This window comes from Vipera ursinii (genome assembly GCF_947247035.1).
Source record: "Vipera ursinii genome assembly, chromosome: 5".
NCBI lineage: Eukaryota > Metazoa > Chordata > Lepidosauria > Squamata > Viperidae > Vipera > Vipera ursinii.
This window is the reverse complement of record NC_139518.1, coordinates 60,605,786-60,627,197: the sequence shown is the minus strand read 5'-3', so window position 1 is coordinate 60,627,197 and position 21,412 is coordinate 60,605,786. Positions and strand designations below refer to the sequence as shown.

The 21,412-nt window shown below is 38.9% G+C and overlaps 1 protein-coding gene across 1 annotated transcript in view; it reads left to right on the top strand.

Moving 5' to 3' along the window:
- The window catches only part of CPXM2 (carboxypeptidase X, M14 family member 2), a gene marked incomplete at its 3' end in the record, with an annotated part of 100,236 nt that overhangs the window by 7,538 nt on the left and 71,286 nt on the right, over positions 1-21,412 (top strand). The window contains exon 2 of the mRNA XM_083364521.1: positions 20,905-21,006. Within this exon, the coding sequence (XP_083220647.1) occupies positions 20,905-21,006 (102 nt within the window). The remainder of the gene's footprint in view (positions 1-20,904; positions 21,007-21,412) is intronic.

Sequence of the window (21,412 nt, the reverse complement as noted above, 5' to 3'; positions counted from 1 at the left end):
GGCATCCATATGAATGGATCTGATTTTTCAACAGTTGTTAAAGTAGCTGTTAAGTGAACGACATAGTTGTTAAGCAAAACCATTCTCCTGAATAGGCCTTTTTTTGCTGTAAACTGCTAAAAAACACTAAGGTAAAGGTAAAGGTTCCCCCACACATGCGCGCTAGTCGTTTCCAACTCTAGGGGCTGGTGCTCATCTCCGTTTCAAAGCCGAAGAGCCAGCGCTTGTCCGAGGATGTCTCCGTGGTCATGTGGCTGGCATGACTAGATGCCAAAGGCGCACGGAATGCTGTTACCTTCCCACAATGTTGTTGTTGTTGTTAGTTGCGAAGTCGTGTCCGACCCATCGCGACCCTATGGACAACGTTCCTCCAGGCTTTCCTGTCCTCTACCATCTTCTGGAGTCCATTTAAGCTCATGCCTACTGCTTCAGTAACTCCATCCAGCCACCTCATTCTCTGTCGTCCCCTTCTTCTATTGCCCTCAATCTTTCCCAGCATTAGGCTCTTCTCCAGTGAGTCCTTCCTTCTCATTAGGTGGCCAAAGTATTTGAGTTCTAGCTTCAGGATCTGGCCTTCTAAAGAGCAGTCAGGGTTGATCTCCTCTAGGACTGACCGGTTTGACCGCCTTGCAGTCCAAGGGACTCGCAGGAGTCTTCTCCAGCACCATAGTTCAAAGGCCTCAATTCTTTGGTGCTCAGCTTTTTTTATGGTCCAACTTTCACTGCCATACATTGCAACTGGGAAGACCATAGCCTTGACTATATTCCCACCATAGTGGTCCCTATTTTTCTACTTGCATTTTTACGTGCTTTCGAACTGCTAGGTTGGCAGAAGCTGGGACGCGTAACAGGCACTCACTCTGTTATGCGGCACTCGGGATTCAACCCGCCAAACTGCCGACCTTCCGATCGACAAGCTCAGCATCCTAACCCACTGAGCCACCACGTCCCTTAAAAAAAACCCACTATAAATTGGTAAAAAAAAACCATCTCAAATCATGTTCACATGTTGGGATGCTGCAACCAATCATAAGTGTGAGCCAATTGCCAAGTGACCCTAATGTCATGTGATTGCTGTGTGTATGTGTGTGTGGGGAGGGCAACATTTTAAAACAGCCCTGGGAAGTATCATGTTGATTATGTTGGTCACACTGTATGTTGAGTATTATCTTTATCATTTAGAATGGGAAGCCTCCACAGAAAGGAGCACACATTACTTAGTGTACAAGATATGCCACATCCTGTTTAGAAAATACCGTTTATCTTGTCTGGCTGGATCATATCTCCTGGGTAACCTTTTCCATTAGAGGCCTCATTTCCAGAGAATATAGTCTGGAGAGAAGGCCAAAACCAAAAGTCATCAGGATAAGCCTTTTCTCCTGATACACGTTCTTTTGTTTTCTGACACAACATATTTATATAGCTACTCAAATACTAATGCAGATAGTCCTCGACTTACAACAGTTCATTTAGTGACCATTCAAAGTTACAACGGCACTGAAAAAAGTGACTTATGACCATTTTTCATACTTACAACCATTGCAGCATCTCCACGGTCATGTGATCAAAATTCAGACACTTGGCAACTGACTCATATTTATGACGGTTGCAGTGCCCCAAGGTCAGGTGATCCCCTTTTGCGACCTTCTGACAAGCACAATCAATGGGGAAGCCAGATTCACTTAACAACTGTGTAAATGAACTTCACAACTGCAATGATTCATTTAAACAATTGTGGCAAGAAAAACCATAAAATGGGGCAAAATAAATGTCTTAATAAAATGTCTTGCTTAGCAACAGAAATTTTGGGCTCAATTGTCGAAGACTACCTGTAAAACCCTCAGTGTCTAAGAAAATATAGTATATAATATATACACTAATTAAAAAACAACTTGAGGCACTATAAAAAAATATCCATGCCAACATGATGTACCCACAAACTCAGGCTTTGTTAACATTTTGGTTAACGAATCTCTGGAGGGAGGTTGAGATCCATAATGGAGGCATCACAACAGAGAAGGCATGCTTCCTACCATCCATCAGGTGACATCACTTCATCCAGTGCTTTTTTTGTAAAAGAAAAAGGTGCCGGAACTCACACATGTCATATAACCCGCCTTGCCTACCCTACAAGGTTCCATCCAAAAAAGGTGCCGGAACTGCGTTCTGAGCGTTCTATGAGAAAAAAAGCCCTGACTTCATCTAAGAGAGTGTGAGAAGGGCCACTAAGCTGACTCTAGTGGAACAGTTAGAAACCACAGGGGACAGGCTTATGGGTCACAGTTCAGATTCAGACTCTGAGTCTGATTTTGACTATCTTGTGGCAGCTGAGTCTGTGGATTGTCAACCTTTGGAAACTACAAGCCACAATACATCTGAGGAGGCTGAGGAATCCCAAGCATCTCCTGATCATCTGGAGCAGTCAGATGATGAGGGAAAACCTCCAAGTCACAGAGCCATACATGCAGTGATAAGCGGAGCAATGCCAGGCCATGAGGCTTCTCACTAGGCAAAGGTCGAAGCCTGAGTAACTGCAGCCAGCTGGCTACAGTCATATTTATGTAGCTGCTTTGCCTTCAGTTTTTATTGAAAACAATCAATTGGAAACTTAGTTCATGAACTCTGGTTCCTGGGTTTACTTACTACTATATCCTTGACTGTTGGACTGGCTAACTAACTGACTTGGCACTTTGAATCCTGCAATGAATTTGGACTGTTCTATTGCTGCTTGAACTTCAAAAGAACTCATCCAGGCAAGCTACTTTTGCACAAGCCTGGATTTACGATCTTGTCTACTGTTATCTGCTTAGTTCCTTAGAAATTGTGCCTGGAGGCTTGTGTGTCTTCAACCTGAGACAGAACAGGTAACATTAGTAACCAGGCCTTGTACTACATTAGGTACCTTGAATTGCATCCAGAAGCCTACTGGGAACCAATACCACTCATAAACTAGCAGTGTTTATATGAGTGTATTGCCTGTAACTGCATGGGCTGTTGCATTTGGAACCAACTGAAGCTTCTAACTACCATTCAAGAACAGAGGCTGCATTGCAACATTCCAATCACAAGGTAATTAGGGCATGAGTGACCAATGCCCCCTGCTCTGGAAATGGGCAGAGTATATATATCCATGTAAAAGTCCCTTGGCCATTGCTGCCACCTTAGTGTCACTCCTCCAGGGAAACTGTCTTGACCAGCAGCCTAGAAGGAAAAGATAAGTAGTTTTACAAACAGTTTAAAATAAACTTTTATGCAATAATTTGTAATTAGATAAAGGCCTCTATGAAATTAGATTAAGAAATGTATCAATTTCAGGTCTACAGGTTAATCATTTCTATACCGCTTTTTGAAATTGCCAAGCAACAACCTGGTTCATGGTTTGCCTATTTCACTTGTCAATTTCTTGACACAAATTGTTCATCCTATAAAAATATGTCTTCCATAGACATATATATTTTTTGAAAACCTGAAGGAACAGTAAATGTCCGGAGAAGGACAGAAATTACTAATGAGTAAATTTCAAACTAAGGAGGCATGATGGTTCAGTGGTTAATCATGTTGAGCTTCTTAGCTGGAAAGCTGGGTTTGAGACCCAAGGGCTGCGTGATGGGATGAGCTCCTGTTACTTGCCTCAGCTCCTGCCCACTTTAGCAGTTTTGAAAGCATGCAAATACAAGTAGATAGATAGATACCACTTTGGTGGGAAGGTAACACTGTTCCCTGTGCCTCGGCATATAGTCATGCTGGCCACTTGACCATGGAAATGCTGTCTCCCTTGGCTAAGAAATGGAGATGAACATTACCCTCTAGAGTCAGACACAACTGGACAGGGGAAACCTTTACCTTTAAACCTCAAACTACAGAAAGGTGTGTATGGAATAAAACAGGATTCTGTAACTGGATGAATAGATTTCAAGTTTGAGGAATTCCATCCATCCTACAATTAAAAATTATGGGAAGGAACTTCACTTATTTGCATGGATGTCCTTTCACTCATTTGTGTCTGCCCTGGATTTGTGGGTAGACATCTGAATCCCTTTTACTAGTTGTTAGAATAAGGGAAGGGACGCGGTGGCTCAGTGGGTTAGGACGCTGAACTTGTCGATCGGAAGGTCGGCAGTTTGGCGGGTCGAATCCCGAGTGCCGCGTAACAGAGTGAGCGCCTGTTACTCATCCCAGCTTCTGCCAACCTAGCAGTTCGAAAGCACGTAAAAATGCAAGTAGAAAAATAGGGACCACTCCGGTGGGAAGGTAACAGCGTTCCGTGCGCCTTTGGCGTCTAGTCATGCCGGCCACATGACCACGGAGATGTCCTCGGACAAGCGCTGGCTCTTCGGCTTTGAAACGGAGATGAGCACCGGCCCCTAGAGTCGGACCGACTAGCACGCATGTGCGTGCGGGGGAACCTTTACCTTTACCTTTACCTTTAGAATAATATACAAACCCACATAATTAAGATTTAAAATCAAGCTTGAAACATTCATGAGTAAACGTCTGTCATCAGAAATTTGGCTCCCAGTAATGAGGAAAGATTCACTTAAAACAAAAGACAACTAGCAGGGGTTACACCTTCCAGTGTGATATTCCTGTCTTTTGTGTGATGAAGATGAACAGACCTAAGGAAAACTCTATTGACATTCCGGAAGACCACAACTGTGTTGAAGATGCCTGGTGTTTAGTCATTTCTCTTCTATCTCTGTCATTTGCTTGATCAAATAGTCTTCCTTCCCACAACTCCCTTTCTTTATATGAAAAAAAAATTGAATGTATGATCCAACAATCTGAAGCCTGTGTGGTTCAAAATCTGGATTACTTCATCCCTTCCTTCTGTTGGAGCTCAGCAAATTTGGACTTGTTGCAACGAAAAATGCTAAAAGAAGGTGACAGCTACCTATTATGAAATTATGTTGAATAGGCTTTTATATAGAGAGAAGTTATAATATGTTCTGTTTGTTTGCTTTTTTAAAAAAAAGTTTCTTCCAGCTGGGTGAATTGGAAGTGGTAGGTGTAATAGTAAAAAATATTATCCTGAGTTCATAAATGATGGAAAATTATTGGGAAGATTAAACTGTAATTATAAATTTATCTTCCCACAAGGTAATTAGCAGAGATGACAAATCTGTTTATTTCCGTGTATATCACTTCCATGTATTTTCAGGCTCAAATCTGTTCTGTCTTATTTTGATCTATTTTTTATATAAATGTGTATTTTTGAATGTTCTCTAGTATAAACATTTTGTACTAATAATTTCATTTTTGAATTACTTATCTCTGATATTCTTTCTGAACACTTTTTCTCATACAGATATGACAAACGTAATTGTCCTTAATGTACATATATTCACACACTTGAAAAATTATAGGAAGGTGCAATCTGGAAAGTTTCTCCCCAGCACTTGCTTTAAGAAATGCAAGGTTTGTTCACTTAAAATGCAAGTAGAATGAATTCCCTGCAATACCCTATAAATTTTATCTATATCTTTCTTCCCAAATAAATAATGATGGCTATCCTAAAGAGCTTGCATATTTAAACAGGTTTACCACTAAAAGGGATGCGGTGGCTCAGTGGGTTAGGACGCTGAGTTTGTCGATCAGATGGTCGGCAGTTTGGTGGGTCGAATCCCAAGTGCCGTGTAGCAGAGTGAGCGCCTGTTACTCGTCCCAGCTTCTGCCAACCTAGCAGTTCGAAAGCACGTAAAATGCAAGTAGAAAAATAGGGACCACTATGGTGGGAAGGTAACAGTGTTCCGTGCGCCTTTGGCGTCTAGTCATGCCGGCCACATGACCACGGAGATGTCCTCGGACAAACGCTGGCTCTTTGGCTTTGAAATGGAGATGAACACAGGCCCCTAGAGTTGGAAACGACTAGCATGCATGTGCAGGGGAACCTTTACCTTTACCTTTACCTTTACCTTTATCACTATTCTAGGAGAAGATGCACTTTTCTTTCTGGCTCCTAGACTTTCTCTTCCCAAATTCTATCTTTTGTTCAGGCATTCACTTGTATCTGTGACAGTCGAAAGTACACATGGTAAGGTTATCCAACACTAGCCAAGCAAGAGATATACATTTATTTTGCATTGTACTTTTCAAAGACAACAAGAGGGAGAATGGTATGATGATAATATTGTTTAAAGGGAAAGAACTGAACTTTTAGACAAGACTTAGTACTTTTTAGTTCCTTGCTTGACTGTATTGCTGACGTTTGGCCCTATTGAAGTTTGGCACCACTCCAAATATCAGTGACCTGTTCTCTGAGGGTTTTTAGCAGCATATTGTTTGGACTACAGGAAGTTCTCAACTTACAACCATTCATTTAATGATGGGCTTCAGCACGAGTCTGAAAGCTCAGAAGACAAAAACCTCTGGTCCCAGTAACCCACCCAGATTGGATCCTGCATTTAATGGCAGTTCAAAATTATAATGGCACTGAAAAAAGTGACTTGTGATTTTTTTTTCCAGACTTATGACCACTGCAGCATCCCCATGATCTCATGATCAGAATTTAAGTACTTGGCAAATAGTTCATATTGATGATGGTTGCGGTTTCCCGAGGGGGTCATGTGATCACCTTGCGCAACCTTCTTACAAGCAAAATCAATGGAGGAAGCCAGATTCACTTAAACAACTACATTACTAACTCAACAAGTGTAGTGGTTCACTTAGCAACTGTGGCAAGAAAGGTCGTAAAATGGGGCAAAACTCACTTAACAACTGTCCTATTTCTAAATGCAAAATCTGGGCTTGGTTGTGGGTCATACGTTAAGGACTTATACCTGTATACACATTGTATGGAGCTAAGGCTGGTTTAGCCTTAGTGCAGGGGTGTCAAACTCAATTTCATTGAGGGCCGCATCAGCATTGCGGTTGCCCTCAGGGGGCCGGGTGGGTATGGCCAGGGTGGGCGTGGCCTACTGGGTGGGCGTGGCTAGAGTGCGTATGGCCTGCTGGCTGGGCATGGCCAGCTCTACATCGTTCGCATCCAGGGTGCCTATGGGGGCCTGGGCAGGAGTGGGACAGATCTGAGGGTCTCTTGCAGAAGGAGGGTCTCTGGGCCAGGGCCAAGGCAGTGGGGGCCGTTCCCTCACTGTTTCCAGGATGGCTTCATGGGCCACATGAAACCACTTCGCGGGCCAGATCTGGCCCCCGGGCCTTGTGTTTGACATGTCTGCCTTAGTGTCTCAGCATATTGAAGGGCATTTTTTTCACTTTACTTGAATATAACTAGAGCTACTGTATCTTTACAAACATATGCATTGCTATATTCCTGAAAACTCAAGTCATTGTGTATCTCCTCACTGGGAAGATACCATATTTCCTCTTCCTTCCACACATGTCTAGCCCTCGTGGGTTATGAATATCTGAACAGTGATTATAAAAAGCCATAATTCCCAAATGCATTCTTGAAGCACAGAAAAACCATGGCCATTGGACGAAAAGGCTATCAGAAAAATTATTTTTGTTGCATTCCAAGCCATTTTATAAAATATCCTAAGAATGTGACAGGGAATATCCCGGCAGAGTTATTTGTGGCAGTCCTTAAAAGGAATATTAAGGGACATGAAGGAACAACAAAACCCTGAATGAGGATTAAGTATTTAGGATTTAATGTGCAAATATTTCACCTTTGTAGCTCTCAGGTTAGCCAGTTACTAACATATTTCAAAGAATAGTTCAGTGGTTTTTGGTTCTCAGTAATGTATTCCTTGGTTTGTTACCTCCATCGCAAATTTCTGTTATGCTCTGCTGATGAATCACATGCTTGTTTTGATTCTCGAGATCACTGCCAGATAAATCAAAAGCTCCTATATTTTGTGCTGACTTCAGCAGCACATGTACTAAAAGCCCATCTATTTTGCAAAAAATCTAAATTGGCATCTGAAGTACTCTTTGCATATGTGAAAGAAACACAGTTTCTTTGTTTGCTGCCCAAAATGTACTTAAACTAAATCTATAGCTGTGTTTCAAAGACAAACTAGGAGGTCTGCATGTTTTTCTACTTACCAGTTGTAGAAGACCAGTTCCAGGTTTCTTGTTTGCTTTTGCAATCTTTATTATTACAGTTACTCAAGGCCTAAGTAATCAGTGCTTTCAGATTAAGTTTTGGGTTACCCTTATGGGTATAATTTGTCTTATAAACCCATTAAGAAAAATTATTCAGTCATGTATTCAAATACACTGTCTCTTGCCAATACACTTTTTATGACACAAAGCACTAAGTTTCTTATCTTATATAAAATCATACATACAGATGTGAAAAAATGATCCTTGTATATCAAACAATTTAGGCTAGCATGCTTAGACATCTAATACTCTGTCTGATTCAAGTCAGGAGCCAGATTCTGCAATTTATGGGTTAAGTCCAAGCAAACCTACCTCATAAATTACCGGTAGATTTACAGGTGGTCCTCACTTTACCATCACAAATAAGCAACCATTTGGATCAGTCCTCCTTGTTAAGAAGTGGGCTCTTGGGTGCAGGAATGATGACACGAGGCTTATCAATTTCACAATCAATTTTATGTTTTAAGGCAAAGGGGATCCTGTGAGGTTTAACCCTGATTGGGACAACGTTGGGATCTAACTTGAAAGAAATTGGCAGGCCTGTGTATGTCCCTAGGGTTGAATCAAAAACATCTGCGTATTCTTCGCACACTGACATGAGGTCTGCCGTTTGTGTCCGGTTTATGCCAGTAATCTGAATACCTAAGGCATCAAACCAATCAAGTCCAATGAGACTTGTTCTCTAGCCCCCTACTACTATTACATCCAGGTGCCACAAAAACCCTTTAAATTTTACCAATACGGTGGCTTCACCCTTAACTTTAACGTGAGCATTTTGAAAATCTATTAAAATGATTTCTGAGGGTCTTAGTTTGGCCCAATTGTTACTGCACTTACACACAAAGTTGTATGTGTCTTGTGAAATGATTGAGACTGCAGAGCTGGAGTCCAACTCCATCTTACATGGAACTCCTTGTAGCTCTACTAAGAGCTTAAGTTTGGGCTTGAGGGGGTGTCGAGTCCCGGTGCAGCAAACGCTTCTCCGGCTTCTGAAAAATCCCACACTAACTGGACCTGGGCCCCAGTACCTCTCCTAGTCGGTTCCTCCGACTGGTGTTTGAGTGGCCAGTCTCTCTGGCGGGCTCTGCAAACCACCGCGATGTGGCCTGTTCTTCCACAAGCTCTACACGTGGCTAAACGAAATCTGAAGTTGGCGCGAATATGGTTGCTTCCGCACCCCTTACATCTCGGTAAGAGAACTGCCTTGTAACCGTCCTTTCACTGGTGGCTATTGCGGTGTTGCGTGTTGGGTTGCCTTTGGAGTTTGTTGATTTTGGGTTCTTGTTTTTCTAACAATTCTCCAGCACATTTGAAGACTCAAGATGGACTGATTCTTTGACTTTTGAAGGTTTGGTGGGCTGAACTGTCTGCACTGTGCCCCCAGCAGCTTCATTGGCCATCACCTCGTCCTGTGCCTCGGGAAATGTTAAATTGGGTCTAGCAAACAGTCTCTGCTGAAGCATTCTGTCCTGAAGGCCACAGACAAGCCGGTCTCTTAGTCATTCTTCTAAGTTTGAGAACTTGCAAAGGCGTGAGGCCTGTCTTAGGCCCACAATGAACTCTGAAGCTGTCTCCCCGGGTAGCTGCACTCTTTGGTCGAATTTGAATCTCCAAGCCATCTCCGACATCTTGGGCTGGAAGTGCCCAGTTAGCTTCTTTTTAAGGTCTGTGTATGAGACTGCTTCGATTGGTGTCAGCACGAAAAGATTCTTTGCCAAATTGAAGGTTGCTGGGCCGCACACATAAAGCAGTGTGGCGGCCTTCAGACCTTCCTCCGTGATCTGATTTGCTCTCAGATAGTTTTCTACTTGCGAAAGGTAAGATGGCCATTCTTCCGGATGCTTCACGTCGAATTCTCTTAATTTGCTGACCTTCGGCATTCTTCCTTCAGATTCCTGTGATCTTCTGATCCTGCTTCTAGGCTCAGGGAATGCGTCCTCTGAGTGCGAGGCCACTAGTGTGGCTTGCTAGCTGGCCTGGGGGGGAGAAATGCCTCTTCCCTCTGGCCTGTGCTGCTGACCCCTCGTTGACTTCAGCTCTTAATCGGCGAAGCAGGATCCCACCTTCATCACCACTGTTAAGTAGTGGGCTCTTGGGTGCAGGAATGATGACACAAGGCTGAGTACAGGATAACTCATACTTTATTCTTGCTAGAACTGTACTGAAACTTGGGCTGCAACCAGCCACAATATATAGTCTAGCCCCTAGGTGGCAGCCAATAGGTTTGAAGCCACTCTTGCCGCCTGGGGCTAGCCAATTGCAGGACAGGAGACAGCTAGTCTGGGTTGCTGGAGAGCCGTTAGCTGCTCCAGCAACACACGTGGTGTATCACCACAAGCCCAGTACATAACACTCCTACTGATGATGGTTGCAGCATTCCCAATGTCATGTGAATTGCCATTTTCAACCTTGTTTGCTGGCTTCTTGTAAGCAAAGACAATGGAGAAGCAGAGAGAAAGTTCCAAATGAAGACAAGTAATGTTGTACTTTATGACCATGTTGCTTAAATGATGGAAATTCAAGTCCCTATTATTGTTGTTGAGTTAGAACCACCTATAAATCTAATTTATGATGTAAGTTTTTCACTTAGTAGATCAGTGTAGGTATAGACTTACATCTCCTATCTCAGTCTACTTGCCTGAGTAATCACATATGGGATTAATTACTAATCCAACTTCCTGCTGAAATTAGACTTGGATCACATCCCTTTAACTTCATCTAAAGGTTGCCTAATTACCGTAACTATTCTTCAGGGATAATTCTATATGAGGGAGCCTTTCAGAACTGAAGCTAATGTGACATTATCCATTGCATAACATAAATCTTGTTATCTACAGTATATGATGGGTGCAATTTTGGTGTAACTGAACTGATGATACAACAGGAAATTGTAACTTGTAAGCCACCCATAGTCATCTTGCAGGGGGAATGGGTGATATAATAAACAAACAAACAAATAAAATGAGATATAACAAAATCCACCACCTTTTTGCTGATGTGGGCATGCCATCTTCCTCCTGACACCTGTGGTGGCTAGAAGCTGACATGTAGATCATGTGGTGGTGGCGGCAGTGGCCACTATTCTTAACTACCAAAACTCTCATATGGCATGTTGTCAGGTTGTGAACTGTACTGGCTCTATGTACAGTGTGTTGATAACTAAACATGCATCCTAACTTCCTTACTAGAACATCATATGTACATCTGTATCCTTATTTGTACTTTAATTAAATAATTCAAGCACTTCCATCTTCTAATCATCACTGTCCAAAATTAATAAAGAAGGTAGTAATTTGGTTTCCCAAGTGAGAATGAGAAGGGCATTGGCATCATTTTATTTAAAATAACAACTTGTAGTAAATTATTAAAAAAACACCACTTAAATTGTTAGTCTTTGCATGACACAACAGTAGGATACATGAATCAAAAAGTAATGGATGCTGAATAGGGCAGGTATGTACTTATAATTTTATCTTGGGATGCAATTCCAGGACTTGCTTATCTTAAAACACACATTTCTCTTGTCAGGCAAATGTTGTCCTGCATAGCTCTATAGCTATTTTGAGATTCTTCCATTCGAAAGGAGCACATTTTAATCCTGTGGCTTGCAAGCTTTTTTCTTGCTAAAATTCTTTCTCAGCTTCTTTATGGTGTTCAGATTTGATTTTTTTTAACAAAGTTTAATATTCTGGAAGCTGTCCAATGCAAATTTATAAGAGTCACAATTATAGTTCCAAGATGAATCAAGGATGCTGCCTTATGGTCTGAATCAAGCACTGTCTCTGTGGCTGCCAGGGCCTGGTTTTACTTCCTTAATTTGTTTTTGCTGGTGGAAAATGAATATTGATCATTATTAAATTAAAATATTTTAACAATGTAGCATGTTGATCGTGGTGCTGTACTAAGTATTTCTCTGCCTTTAAAGCACTTGAGACAAAGAAAATTCAAATCCAAATAATTCTGACACAAAAATATTGTTTAAAATGTTTAAACTGAAACAAGGACAGCAGAAGAAAAAAAAGTAAAATATAAAGGACAATAAATCAAGCAAAGTGGCTGGGAAACTAAAATTTCACAGACTGTTTAATATTATAAATGCATCTAGCATAACAAAAGGGAAGAAAGATATAAGAGGCTAAACCAGAAATCAACAAAATTTTAACCAGAGTTCACAAAAGTAGTAACAGTGTATACTTAAACTTAATGAACACTAAAACTTGTGAGAAAAAGAGAGTCAGTTGCTTCTCAAACTCAAATAACTGTTGATGAGAAAAATGATATTATACCCTTTAGGGTCAGCTATGGTTAATCCCAAATGCTATAAATGTTGGAACACCATTAAAATACTAAGTTGTTGATGTACCCTGAGACCCAAAACTTGTGCCCAATAAATTGGTTTTCACAAATTATCCAAAACCAAAGGGAATAGCTTTCCACCAGGAACAGAAATTACATTGAGTTCAACTCTTTCAACATCTAATTCCATTAATTACTATAAATTATGATTAGTAAGGTAGAGTAGGGATCCCCAATTTCTGGGCCATGGCCCACTAGTGGGCCGTGAATTATTTGTAACTGTGTTGTAGAAACGGCAGGCAAGTGCATGCACTTGCATGCACATCCCCACTTGCACGAGCAGCAGGTGAGCGTATGCACATGCACTCCATTTGTGTGAGAAGTGGGCACATGCATGCCTCTTGTGTGAAACCATCCCCTCTCCTTCCCCTCCCCCGCTGGTCTGCAAAGCCGGAAAGGTTGGGGAACTCTGAAGTAGAGTATTTATTTTTTTAATCATTTTAAGGCAAAAACAATGATTAGATTCAAAACAGTGGAAATAGTGGGTAGCATTATTTGAACTCAAGAATTATATTTTCAAAAATTTATGATGGTATGCCATTTGGAAAACATAACCAAGTGTGCATCAATTGTACAAAGCTAAAGATCAACTATCTAAATAATCAGGGAAACTAATTAGCCAAGCAAATCAAGCATCAAAATGTAATAATGTGCGGTTTGCCTCTGCTGTGAAGTGAAAATGTACAAAGAAACAAAGTGATAGCAGAATAGATTGAATACGGAGTCTGCTTCAAACTAGCAACAAATAAAATACTTGGAGGCTAATAAACTAGGTGGTAACATAGAAAATCTAGTGGTCTTTACATGTGATCTCAAGTCCATTCAAAACTTGCAGGTGAATAATTTTAGAAATTGAAATCACTGTGTGATTTTTGATAAATAAATATTATTAAATCATATTTATGTTGAAAATTGATCACTTTTCAAACATAGCTCTGAGCATACTATTTGAAAATAATTACCTGCAGTTTTGCTGGTTGGTATAATGATATCTCTTTTACTCAATAGTTAAGTAATTTTGATAATACTCTATTAAGGAAACTGGGTGCCAATTATTTCCATTTTCATGGTTTATTGTTACTTTGATTTATTGTAAAGAAATTTAGAACTTTCAAAAAATAGGGATAACAGCACAGATTTATTTGGGATATTGTAGGGACAAAACAATAAGTACTTTTAGAAAAGATTGGAAACCATTTATAGATTTTTTTTAATGGACAAAAATGAACTGGTGTTTTGTAGATTTGCTGATTAAAAAGATTGAATATGGGAAGAAAGAAACTTTAAAATGTAATTCTAGAGGGGAAGAAATGTTACTGCTACAAAGCAGATTGAAAACTGCATCTTTTTCTTCCTTTTTTCTTTATGCACTTTTGAAAGTTCTAAATATAAAATTTTATATTTTTCTACTTTATATAACCTTTCATATTTATCTTATAATTATGCAAAAACTTTCAATTAAAAAATAACTCTACAGTTCATGGGATTTTCTCAAATGGACTTGTCCCATTGTCTTATCTTGAGAGCTGTGGTGGTGCAGTGGCTAGAATGCAGTATTGCAGGCTAATTCTGCCAACTGCCAGCAGTTCGATTCTCATTGGCTCAAGATTGACTCAACCTTCTGAGGTCGATAAAATGAGGACCCAGATTGTTGGGGGCAGTATGTTGACTCTGTAAACTGCTTAAAGAAGCCTGTAAAGCACTATGAAGAGGTATATAAGTCTAAGTGCTTTTGCTATCTTGTCTTCATTTTCATACTGAAATTTTGTCTGGCCTTTACCTAGGCTAGATAGGGTACACCGACCTCTGCAGTCCTGTGGGAGTGATATAAAGCATTCCTTTTCAGCAGCGATTATGCCCAAATGGAGATGCCTCTTTTGAATCTCTAAAACACCTACTCTTTGCTCTCCACAAAGAAAATATATATCTACCCCATTTTAAATAACTACACTGTAGATAGCACAATGCTTAACTGTCACTTCAACTTGACAGGATCTTGACATATCTTTCCAGGTTGCCAGATATTTTGTGTCATCTGTCTTATCTGTGACTGAAAATCACTACCAATTTTGCTGACTCTGACCTGTATTATTGTTACTTTATTAATATATTTTGTATGGTTTTATTCTATTTTATGTCTACTTTTTAGCTTAATTTGTCATTATAGATCTATGTATTCTTATTGTCATATTCTCTGGCCTACAGACTACAATCGTGTGTGTGAGTGTGTGTGTGTGTGTGTGTGTGTGTGTTGAGCACATTGTTAAACATGTCAATAGATCAGGCAATATGGCATCTGAGAATGCCAGTGTTACCCGAAGCAAGAAAGCCTTGTTACTTTAGCCAGCATTTCCTTCCTTCCCAACATGATTGGCAACATGGTACTTTGGCATGGCATATCAGCAGTAGTGTTGGTCCACCACAATGAATTCTCCTGCTTCAAATAGTCCAGTACCATTACTCTGCAGGGGACTTACCAGTAAGTGGATCTGAAGTCAAATGCGTGCCTATTAGCATGTATGGGCGTGTATGAGCAAGTCTGTGGGCAAGTGATATTAAGCAGGAACTTCCCAGTATAGCTTTTCCTTATAGAAAGAGAGAATCACTTCTCTTGATATATCCAAAACCTTGTAATACTTGATAAACAGGGCTTTAGGTGGTCCATGGGGAGTACTGTAGGTTCTTCCTGGTCAAGCAGGAGTACAAAGCCATCTTAACCCACACACTAAGGTTTGATAGATTAATAACTTCTTCTCCTTCTACCCACCTGCTAAAACTGTTCTCTCAGCCTCAACCCACTTCCATATTAGAGAGAACAATAAGTGGATATTTTCCCATCAGCAGGGAAAACTGCCCTGCTGTCAACAATTAGGACAATCCCACTCACTGGCCTCATTAGCAAGGGAGAATAGAGCAGAGACTTTGCAGACAGAGGAAATGCATGCTGGCCTCCTTTTTTGTGTCATGGGTGGAAGAACAGCACATTAAACCAGCTGTCTGGATGTGTTTTTTAGAATGCATACCTTGGCATCGTGATGTTAATATGGCTATTGGCTAATAATGCTTGGAAAATAAGCTATTTCCCCTAAAGCTTGGGAAACTGCTTGGCTTCTTCTGTGGCTGATTTTAATTTAAAGCAGATTCAACTATGGTCCAGATATCACTGAGAGCGTAGTAAGCTTTGCGTTCTCTGCCAACACTGTCTCCAGCGAGTGTCTAGTTTCATTCTGTCCATCTTCTAATCCCCACCTGATTTACTGTTTCAGCAGAATACTGAGAGTCCTTAGTGCTGTTTTTGCCACTGGTTTGGCTGTACACCAGAAAAGCAGAATAAGAAGAAGAAATTTTATTTCAAGCACATATTGCGAATGGCCAAGATTTGTATTTCTGAGCTTGGAAATCTGGATCAATGTCATAATAATGACAGTAATAACAATGGTGATCTTTTTTTAAAAAACCAGAAGCCTCCCACACATTTATCTGCTTAGCTTCCTCTTTAAAACTTGTGTTGACACAGTAATTCTAGCTTTTTCTCATATTTCACTTGATTTCCCAATTTAACTGAGATATCTACCATAATTTCACTATCCCATAATTATTCCACTGTGTAATAATACCATACCATACCTTACCTTACCTTACCTTACCTTACCTTACCTTACCTTACCATAACATAACACAACACAACACAACACAACACAACACAACACAACACAACACAACACAACACAACATAACATAACATAACATAACATAACATAACATAACATAACATAACATAACATAACATAACATAACAACATACCCCTTAAATGGAGGTGATAGGAAGATCAGAAAATTAAAAAAAACTGTCTCTGGAGAAAGGAGAGATCTATTTGAGATTGCCCATATGTATTCTGCTCTTTTTTTGTGAATACTGTAGATATCATGAACTGACATTTTTGTGGCCTCTTGCAAACTGCTGGGAATTGCAGGATAATTAAGCTCGGAACCATTAATGTAGTCTGCTATGGACTTATGGTTCAACCAAACTTCACTTTTTTATTTAGCTCTGTTTTTAATTTATTAATATTATTACGGCTTGTTAAAGATTGAAACCTTCAGAAGGTTTGGTTGTATTTGCTTTGTGAGTTCTCATTTAATCCTTTAAGAAAGAAGATTGCAAGCTTTATAGGATTTTTTTTATTTACAAATGAAACTAGATGATGATTAGATAATTACGAAAGATGTATAAATATACATTTAATAAATAAATAAGTATCAAGTCAGAGAAGTGATATGGATAACTTCTCTACAATAGACTTGCAAAAAAGATTTGTTGGAACTCAAAGAGAAGTGACTATGAGAATAGGAACAGCAATATAAATAATTTCTCTTTACTGAAATTACAAAAGAGATTTGATAAGGATGCTAACAATTCTCAAGAAGAGTTGAGAGCGTATGAAAAATCAAATGTTTGGATTTTGAAGGAACTCCAGTTTGTTGGGAGAAACGGAAAAGAATAAGAAATCACTTTATTTGCTCAAGATTAACAATGGTTTGCTACATCTGGTAATGCCTAATGGTTTACAGATTAAAACTGTATAACAATATTTTAAGGAGGAAGATTTATGAAGGTGCGATTTTATCTCCAGTGAGGCTTAATGGATTTTTTATTAGGATTGGATGACGATAATTGGAAAATTTTGTTTACTTGAAAATGTTATATAAATGTAAAAGGAAAGATTCAAAGTGGGTTAATTAATTTAATTTGTATGGTATATTGTTATTACAAATAATCCTTAACAGATTTTTACAGATTAAGATGGAGTGAAGCCTTAAAAGTTTTATTATAGAGGATGGAATGTGATATAGGACGAAGTAGTGATTTTTTAAGATATGACAATAAACTGTTAATGTTGACTATACTTACTGGGAAGAAAGAGAGAGTTTTTTTCTTTTTTCTTTTTCTGCATTTTTTTCTTTTTATGTTTTATTTTGTCTTTCTTTTTTGTATGTTTTTTATTCAGTGCAGTGTTAATTTTATTTGAATAGCATTATCCTTAGTAAACCAATTGGGATAAAAATGGGTTAGAAAGAGGGCATTTTTTCTCACATTCAAACATAAAACAAGAGAATGAAATTGCTAAAAGAAAGTTCTACTTTAGTAATATGTTTTTAGTTCAGCCCCCTGTACAGGGTGGAAAAGTGCAGCTCATCTGACATTAGCATCAACTTCCATTAATGGAGACCCCACTATTTATTGAGGCTTTTGTTCCCTTCTTAAACTGTTCTTTCCATTAGGAAAGATTTCTTGATGTCCAGTCAAATCTACTTCCTTTTAACTTAAACAGACCTTTTCTTGTTGTCCTTTCCTGAACCACTCAGAACAATTTTGTTACAATTTTTTACAGTAGGGGTCTCCAAACCCGTGGACTTCAACATCCAGAATGGCTGCCTGAGGAATTCTGAGAGATGAAGCCCATAAGTCTTAAAATTGCCAAGTTTGGAGACTCCTGTTCTATATCACTGTCCTTCAAATAATTGAAGATAGCTATCATGTCTCCCTGCAGTCTTCTTTTCTTCAGGCAAACATATCAATCATGTTTCATCATTCCTTATAACTCCTTCCAGGTCCCACAAAATATTGGTTGCTTTTCTCTGGACATACATTCTCTGAACACCGGAATCCTTTTTGCATGGATTGTTAACTAATAAGGTCCTTTCTATACTACACTCATGCTGTTTATTTTTCCTGTTCAAATGTAGAATGTTGTATTTTTCTCTGCTAAGATTCATTTTGCTGGTTTTTGAACAATGCTTCATTCTATCAAACCTCTCTCAATTTTGCCACTCTAAATCTAGAAAAGACTGTCCTCTAAAGTGCTTTTTTCTCTTATCTTTGTGCTGACTGCAGATTTGATAACAATATATTCAGTGGTGGGATTCAAATATGTGAACAACCAGTTCTCTGCATGGATCCCGCTTCTGGAAGTCCATTCTGGGCCTGGGCAACAAAAAATTAGCTACCGGTTCTGCCGAAGTGGTGTAAACCAGCTGAATCCCACCACTGAATATATCCCAAACCCTCATCAAAATCATTTATAAATATGTTGAAGATCATAGAGTCTAAAAAAGCCCTGTGTTATGGTGCTCAACATTTCAGTCTTGAAACAGAACCATTCACTCAATTCTTTTCCCTATTCTGTATCTCTCTAATAGAAACATAGCCTAGTGCATTTTTCATGTTCCTCACTAGAATCTCAAGGTATATTTCTTGAATGCTTTGTTGAAGAAAAAGTTCACTATGCCTACCTCATTCTCATGGTCTCTTTTATCAAAAAGTCAGGTTGTTCTGTTATGATGTATATTGTTAAGTCATGCTGGCTCTTGCCAAGTTATGTAGTCTACCCTAACCTGAGCCCTGTGACTCATCTCATTTGAAGATAGGAATAACTTTTGTTCTTCTCCAGTTCTCTAGCACAATGTCTATCCTTCATGATTTAATAATAATAATAATAATAATAATAATAATAATAATAATAATAATAATAATAATAATAATAATAGATATAGGCTCAAAAATGACATTGACAAACTCCTTCATGACTCTCAAAAGTAAGCATGTTTTGGAGACCTGAACCCATTCATGGTCACCAGGTACTCCCTAATAAAGTCTGCATTTATTTTGGATTGCTTAAATTCGAAATGATCTATTCAGTTTGGAAATCTGATTTCGTTTAAATTCTTCATGGAATCTACATTGCTATCTTTTTAGATACTGTCATATGATCCAACTCCCACCCTAGTCATCTTGTATACTGTAGATTTAATTTTATTAGCTTCGAAAGTGACAAAGTTTATGGCACCCTTGGTATATTTGGGATATTATGAGATCCTAAAATCTTTCTATATGTCCTTAGATTCAATTTTCCCCTCTAGACCTGTGACTATATCCATAAGCTGTATCTTTCTATATATGAACCAGATTCTAATCTGCAAATCTTCCTTCAAGAAGAAAAGATAAAATAGCAGAAGCAGCAGCAGTAGCAGCAGCAACAGTAAACTAGCATGCTTTCTTTACCTGGTGGATAGCACTTAATAGCAATGTTATTAATGTTTTATATATTTAGAATAGAATAACAGAGTTGGAAGTATTCTAGTCCAACCTCCTGCTTAGGCAGGAAACCCTATACTATTTCAGACAAATGGTTGTCCAATCTCTTATTAAAAACTTCCAGTGTTGGAGCATTCACAAATTCTGGAGGCAGGTTGTTCCACTGAGTAATGTTCTAACTGTCAGAAAATTTCTTCTTAGTTCTAGGTTGCTTCTCTCCTTGATTAGTTTCCATCCATGGTTTCTTGTCCTGCCCTCAGGTGCTTTGGGCAATAGCTTGACTCCCTCTTCTTTGTGGCAGCCCCTGAGTTATTGGAACACTGCTATCATGTTACCTCTAGTCCTTCTTTTCATTAAACTTTAATTTAATGAAATTAAATTAATGAAGTCAATTTATTTGTTTACTCATTCATTCATTTATTTATTCTCTGCCTTTATTATTTGTAAATAAGAATTTACAAATTATTTAATTATTTAATATTTGTAAATAAATCAGGGCAACAAGCATATTTAATACTCCTTCTATTTTTCCCATAATAGCAATCTTGTGAGATCAGGTGGGCTGAGATAGAGTGAGAAGGTCACTCTAAAGTCACTAGACCTCACGGTCTTTTGGTTTCTAAACTAGCATGTGCCTCTTTACCAGACAACAGTCTGTTGACGTTATTTGAAACTCCTAATTTCTCTTCAGTGCTGAAGTATCTATAATACTCTTAACTTAATAAATTGCTTGTAACAAGTAGAATTCTGCAGTAGTGGGAGCACTTAACGAACTTAGCTGACCCCAGAGAGGCTGAACAGGATTAAACATGGACAGCATGAATGGAAGACAACCAGGAATGCTCAGATGAACTTGGGAAGTTGAAAAGACTGCCCAGAAGAAGCCAGTGATGGAAATATGTACATTGTTGCTAGAAAAATTTACTTTGGCTCAATGGAGTCCTTATCTTCCAGCAAGCTAATCAGTTCTTGGAGGATGACAGTTCCTAGAGGAACACAAGAACATGGAATTGGTACCACTTTCATTGGGGAGATTTCATCCTATTTATCTGGTTTCATTTTGGTCGCTTGGAACGATATTTTCCATCTCTGTCACTTACATAGTTTAGAGAGCATTACTGGTATACTAGGAAAATACAAAAAGAAAATACCTCAAAATACCTGTTTAGAAGCCACAGAATATTCTCCAAGGGTTCACTTTGCTTTTTCTAAAAGGTATCCAATTTATCTATTTTTGAAAACTCGGGGAGACAAACGTGAACTCTTTACTTACTGACTTACTTTTTACTGTCTCACTTTTTTCATTGGGTTCATTATTCTTGTCTTTCTGTTTGATAGTTGATATTTGGGGAGAAATAATATCATGTGTTTCTCTTTTCTGCTGTCAGCTAAAAATGGCAACAAGAAAGGTGAGAAAAACAAGAAGAGCAATGAAAGAACACCAGATGGAGACTATGAAAGGCGAAACACTGGTGAAGACAGCAGAGAAAGTAAGCGAGAATGATTGAAGATTTGTTTGCACTTCTTTTTTGGATGAACCCTTTCTTGGGACAAATTTTAATGACACGAGAAGCTATCCTAAAAATAAATATTTGATTTTATGGAATATGAAGGCAGTTCATTACAGTGGCTCCTTTATAATAATAACTTATCAAACTTCTTTGTGAAGTGCAAGAAAAGCACTTAAAGGTTAAAATGGATAAGTGTGGGAGAAAGTGAAGCTGATAGGCAAAGGACTTTGAGTGCTTAGCTCTAGATTTATACACTGATTAAATTTCAGGGGAATAAATCAGAATAAGACAGATCTGAAAGGCATCCAGATCAAAAGATGTCAAAATCCAAAGCTTCACAAATGAAATGGCAAATTTTTAAAAAATGTAGACACAGACAATGCTT